The 6,263-nt window shown below is 51.6% G+C and overlaps 1 protein-coding gene across 1 annotated transcript in view; it reads left to right on the forward strand.

The window, feature by feature from the left end:
* LOC104160942 (keratin, type II cytoskeletal 7-like) overlaps nucleotides 1-5,585 on the forward strand; it is a 20,791-nt gene extending 15,206 nt beyond the window's left edge. Inside the window, exons 3-9 of the mRNA XM_009699203.1 lie at nucleotides 16-364; nucleotides 1,564-1,778; nucleotides 2,900-2,960; nucleotides 3,258-3,353; nucleotides 4,223-4,387; nucleotides 4,817-4,942; nucleotides 5,361-5,585. Of these exons, the coding sequence (XP_009697505.1) occupies nucleotides 16-364; nucleotides 1,564-1,778; nucleotides 2,900-2,960; nucleotides 3,258-3,353; nucleotides 4,223-4,387; nucleotides 4,817-4,942; nucleotides 5,361-5,585 (1,237 nt within the window). The remainder of the gene's footprint in view (nucleotides 1-15; nucleotides 365-1,563; nucleotides 1,779-2,899; nucleotides 2,961-3,257; nucleotides 3,354-4,222; nucleotides 4,388-4,816; nucleotides 4,943-5,360) is intronic.
* The last annotated feature ends 678 nt before the right edge of the window (nucleotides 5,586-6,263 follow it).

Here is a 6,263-nt window from a genome sequence, read left to right on the forward strand (position 1 = left end):
TTCTTGGGTGGGCAGCGGCCGCAGCGGGGTCTACGGCGGTGCCGGCGTCGGACGATGCGGCGTGGCTTACGGCGGAGGCCGCTTTGGCGTGGGCACGGTCGTGGGGTTTGGTAACTGCGGAAGCTACGGGGGCCTGGGCAGCTACAGAGGTCTTGGGGACGGCGTGGCTATCGGAGGCTACAGCGGCGGCATTGGCATCGGCCTCGGCGGAGGTAGATCCGAAGGGATTCGGGGCGTCAGCATCCACCCGGAGCTCCTCAAGCCCCTCTGCGTGGGGGTCGACCCCGAGGAGTGCCAAGTGCGGACCCATGAGAAAGAGCAGATTAAGAACCTCAACAACCAGTTCGCCTGCTTCATCGACAAGGTGAGACCCCGCTTCCCTCCGGGCAGGCCGTCTGTCTCACCTCTCTAGGCTCTGATGGATGGGTTGTCTCCAGAGAGACATCGTTGGCAGCTCTTTATTTCTCCTGGCACCCTGATATTGTAAACGTTTCTGACGGACCATGGTGGTCCTCAGCTGGAGACTGTTTGGATTTAAGCCTTTCACCAAGGCAACCGCACCGGTATTTTACCTTTCGATGGTCACCAATCTGCTAAATAGCTAAATCAGGAACGGCTCCAGGGATACGGGAAGTCAAAGCCTGTGAGAGAAGGGATGGAGACACAGAAATGCGAAAAGGCAAAACCAGGAGGTTTTATTACAAATGTATAATCTGACATTGCCATAGTACCTCTATAAACTCCAAAGGACTTTTCCATTTTTAAAATAGTTTGTGTGCTACATCAGGGAGATGTAGAAAGATAGATGTCTAGCTAAAATGAGATGAACAACTTTAACTTCTCTGTCCCCCAACTCTGTGAATGAAATGAATTGGTGATTTCCTGAACAGATGTAATTTATCATTGTTTTCTTAGCTAAGCCTAAGGGTTTCAGTCCTGTTTAGAGATGTGTTATAGGAAACGATTTTTTTCAAACGGCAGAGAAACCTTTGCTCTGTCTGATCTTGATTTTCCTTGAGAGTTGTTAAACCAAACCCAGGTAAGCAGAGCAACCCCGCTTCCTCCCATTTGAAAAATGACTTATTCATGATCCATAAAGGCTCTCAAGTACTAGAGAGCTCTTTAATCTAGATGTGAAAGGCATGATAAATATCTGCGATTAGAGTTTAAATCAGATACATTCAAATGAGATCCTGGATGGAGCTTTTAGTGCCGCGAAAGACTCGTTGCTGTACTCAGCCCATCAGGGGAGGCAGCGGATCCTCCATCAGCCAGTCGTCACGGGGGACGAGCTGGTGTTTGGTTGAGCTGAGCTTTGGTCAATCAGAGGATTGGCCTCAACACAGAGCGAAAGCACCGATGTTGTTCAGCCTCTGATAGGAGTCCTGGGTGGGACCGGGTTTAACTCAGAGAAGATGCTGGTCTCACTCAGGCTGCTGAGAAACCAGCACTTAACCATTTGCATTTCTGATTTTATTTTTACTTTGTCTTTTTGGAAGTGGAGAAACCCAAAGCGTCTTTGCTTGGGACAAGGCATGACTCTTGCATCTCTTGCTTCTCCAGGTCCGGCTGCTGGAGCAGCAGAACAAGGTGCTGACCACCAAATGGGAGCTGCTGCAGCAGTACGTCCTCCCAGCATCCAGGAGAAACCTGGAGCCCGTTTTTGAGAACTTCATCTGCAACTTGAGGAAGCAGCTGGAGTGTGTGCTGGGGGAGCGAGAGAGGCTGGAAAATGAGGAGCGGTGCCTCAGGGACCTGGTTCAAGAGTACAAGTGCAAGTAAGTAGTACGCAGAGAGAAGCCACGTACCGGGGTGTTTGTTGGTCCGAGCGGTGTTTCTGAACGTGAAGCCAATGCAATTGCACTGGATGGGTCCAAAAACTGGGGTACGGGGAGGGAGCAGGGCAGGGCACACCAGTACTGGACTGGTTTCCTGTACCAGGGTCCCACTGCTGCACCTCAGGTGCTGGTGATGGACTGGGAGAGCTCTTCAACCGCTGTGTTTCCTTAGGGAGAGGGACGGGGAACCACTTTTCCTCTCCCTAATGCTCCTGTACACCACCGTGGTTTGCCATATCAAATCTCCCACACCATCTGCGCCTGTGGTTCCCCCCAGACCTCATGTCCCCAGTGCCACCCCTTCCCACAAAACCCTCAGCCTATTTGTCTTATCCACACCATCTCCATTGGGGTTCATTCTCTCTTCCCAGAGGGAACTGGTTTTTTTTTAAATCTAAGCTGCAGATATTCCTTAATAGCTCCCCATGTGCTCTGCTAAGCCATGAACCGGGACACTTGGTGGTTGGTGGTATACAGCAGAGGATCAAAGAATAATCCTTTCTCCAGAGATCTTACAGTCAAGCATCTCAGACATTTTTTCTCGCTGAGCCACCACCAAGGAGGTCGGACTCATAGAATCATCTTGTGAAAGTTCTTCTAGGTCCCAATTACTCGGTTGTTAAGCACTGGCTTTCCTTCCCATTGCACCTGGGAGTTTCAAAGGTTGCCCAAGCTCCTGACCTCCTTTGGGGCGTTTTGGCCGCAGTCTCCCCATAAAGGACTCAGAGCAGAGTCCTGGATGCTTCAGAAAAACATCACACAAAGCAGCAGGGCTAGACAAAGCAATCCAAGCCTTCGGCTGAGGTACGGGGTTTTGCATTCCTAGTGGTTTGGCCTGATTTACTGCCATGTCACTCCAGCCACCCATACTGCTGGCGTGGACTATTTAAAACTGCTGAACAAAGCCCGGTGGGGAGGAAAGAAACAGCAACAAAGCAAAAATCAAAAAAGGAGGTACAAAGCGAATAGGGAGAGGCTCTGGTTTTAATCATGCTTCCCTTGGGTGTTGGGGACGGGATCCTCGGGGCTCAGCATCCCACCCTTCTCCTTTCCTCCTGCAGATATGAAGATGAGATCAACAAGCGCACGGCTGCGGAGAACGAGTTTGTGGTCCTCAAGAAGGTGAGTCAGGCTAGGGACAACGCCGGCGAGACCAGCTGAGAGTGGGCAAAACCTGGGCGTGGGACCAGGGAGAGAAATGGGGAGTCCTGACACCATGACATTGCCCAAGTCCTCAAAACAGAGGCAACCCAATGGATTTGGAGAACCCCTATCAGGTTGCAAGCACATAGAACGCAAACCCAATAGTCTCAAGGGCTGGAAATCGTGAGGTTTCCTCCAAATCTGACAGAAAATGTGGGCTTTGCCACAGTCCTTGATTCTTCACCTCTTTTCACCAAATACCCGGTGTTTCTCCAGGATGTGGACTGTCTCTACCTGACCAAGGAGGAGCTGGAGGTGAGAGTGGGTCTCCTGCGGCAGCAGCTGGAGTTCCTGAAGTGCATCTACGCCGAGGTAAGAGCTCCCGGCTCCCCGCCTGCTGTCCCAGGGACGATGCATCATCCGCTGTCCCCCCCAACTAAATGCAGGGAAAGGTGTCTTTTCTGAAAAATCCTCAATTGCATCCCAAAAATCTATATCTCTTTGTGGGTATTTGATACCAACACTATGGCACACACTTTGGGAAGGCAAAGGGCGTTCTTCGGTGTCTCCTATATCGCTGGCTGCAAAGGGAGGGATCTTTTGCATGAAAAAGCCCCTCAAATTCTAATCCAAACCATCCCTGGGAACCCCAGGAACATCTCACTCTTCAAAAACCCAAATATTTTTAGCACTTTACTTTTTAAGCTACATTAGACCAAATATTTTGGTGAAAGTAACACTTTTGTCGAAAATGTAGCAAGTTTTTAACAAAACACACAGGGGACTCTTTGTGTTAGCCCATTTTCTAGCCAAACACCTCCCAGCTCTCTGTAGGTGACGGGGCCCAAAGCACTCACCCCTGAGGGATTCACAGCCCAGAAAAATGCTGACACAGTCAGAAACGCCGAGTTGCAGCGAAGCGAGTTGCTCCACTAGCATTCCCCACCCTTCCTTAGGGAACCACATGCAGCAATCCCATATTGTGCCACCAAAACAGGTCCCAGCAGTCAGCTCTTGCTGGAAACCAGTCACCCACCTGGAGAACCCCATGCTCTAGTTGGGTGTTAATCATCGAATCATTACGGTTGGAAGAGACCTCAAAGATCATCAAGTCCAACCGTTAATGGGAGAACCTCCCCCAACCCTCCATCTTCTCACCAGACCCCTTTTTGCCAGGGGTACCTGCCCACCTGGCGTGGGCTCGTTGAGGGAAGGGGACTGACGTGCGATGGATCTTGCAGGAGAGAGCTCAGCTGGATTGCCAGCTGTGTGACACCTCCGTCATCGTGCAAATGGACAACAGCCGAGACCTGGACATGGAGGGCATCATCAAAAGTGTTGAGTGCTGCTACGAGGAGATTGCCCAGAAGAGCAAGGCTGAAGTGGAGGCTTTCTACCAAACCAGAGTGAGTATTCACACCACCAGCACAGGTGGCAATGAAATCCCTTGGCCAACAAAACTCTGAGGACCATTTCTGTCCTCCACGACGCAAGATAACCCCACCCTGCAGTGTGCATGCACTGTAGTTTGCTAAAGAAAGTCATGCCCCCTCCAAAAAAAACCAACCCAGGCTTAAAACTGTGGTTTGAGACTTTTCTGTAAAAACAGAACGCAGCAGATCACCGTGTTGCTTCAGAGAGGTCTCCTCTCTGCACCATTCCCTTCCCAAAGGGTGAATGCTTGGGACCTACCCAGGACTGTTGCCTTGTCTGGGCTGAGGTCATGTCTGGGTCCTTCCCCTCGAGCACCAATGTCAGCGCGGTTCCAGAGTTGCCACCTTCCCTGGAAGGGGTGATTCAGGCGACGTTAATGTCATCCTCTTCCCTTGCAATAGCTGGAGGAGCTCCACAGCAGCAGGGGCAAGTTCTGCGACGACCTGAGAAACAACCAGAGCGAGATAGCTGAGCTGAACCGGATGATCCAGAAGCTGCAGTGTGAGTCGGATAACGTGAAGAAACAGGTAGGACAAAGGGTTGAATGCTGCGTGGGCAGTGGGGCAACTTCTCCAGCAAAGGGCTTCATCCTCACCAGCTCCCAGCTTGCTGAGCTGCAAAGAACCCCTCCAACCCAGCCTAAGCCTGGATTTGTAGCCTCTCATCTGCTGTCAATACACAAAGAAGTAGATTTATTTCTCACTTAGCAAAGAAACAGCAGCCATTTGGCTTGGCTATAACAGAAATAGTGTTTGCCGTATGCTTCCTACCGGGGTGCAGCCAACAGGTCCCCTCCCCTTCACCCCAAATAGTTTGGCCATCACGTGTCCAACCTAAATCTCTGGGAGTTCCTAGCTGAGAAACAAGGGGGGGTACATAAGCAATCCTGCGGAGATGCCTTTTAGTATCACCTCCGGCCACCCTCTTGCCCGTTACTGTCCATAGATCGCAGCTCTGCAGACGGCCATCTGCGACGCCGAGCAGCGGGGCGACTGCGCCCTCAAAGATGCTCGGCAGAAGCTGATCGACCTGCAGACTGCACTGCAGCAAGCCAAGGACAAGATGGCATGCTTGCTGAGGGACTACCAGGAGCTGCTGAACGTCAAGCTGGCCCTGGACATTGAGATTGCCACTTACAGGACGCTGTTGGAAGGAGAAGAGAGCAGGTAGGAGCATCCCCGGCTGCACCTTGTAATGACAGCTGGTGAAACCCAACAGGAGGAGAGAGAGGCAGTGAGAAATGCTGGGTGGACACAGCTCCCCAGGGGCACAGAGGGAAGCATCACCCCTTTTTTCTCCCCATGGGTGCAGAGGGGACCATTGCCCCTTTTTCTCCCCATAGGAGCAGAGGGGAGCATCACCCCTTTTCTCCCCACGGGTGCAGAGGGGACCATTGCCCCTGTTTCCTCCTCATCCTCCCACGGCAGCAGGATCGCAGCGCCCTGAGCACGCTGCAGTCAGATCCCCTGCTTGCGGGACAAAAAGAGGATGGGATATTAAGGCGTCTGTGGGATTTGGGGATCCAACCCCGCAGTGTTTCCGTGGGGAATTTGTGCTAGCCCCTCACACCTGGGTGCACAGAAGAGCCCGAGTTTCTAAGGAGGCAGTGGCTGGGCAGCACCTCTGTTTGCTTGCGTGTTTGAGGAATATTTCCCTAAATACATCTTTGAGACTTTTCTTTTCTTAACAGGATATGTACCGGCAACCCTGTGAGCGTAGGTAAGCTAATGAAGCATTCCCTTAATTTTCTTACATGTAAGCTTATAATTTTCCTTATAAGCTGGGTTTTAGCTGCTCCGGGAGTGACTGAGCCTGTTTTTCTCCCACAGCTGTGGTCAGTGGCGGGGG

Source organism: Cariama cristata, unplaced genomic scaffold (assembly GCF_000690535.1).
Source record: "Cariama cristata isolate BGI_N322 unplaced genomic scaffold, ASM69053v1 scaffold24784, whole genome shotgun sequence".
Classification (NCBI taxonomy): domain Eukaryota; kingdom Metazoa; phylum Chordata; class Aves; order Cariamiformes; family Cariamidae; genus Cariama; species Cariama cristata.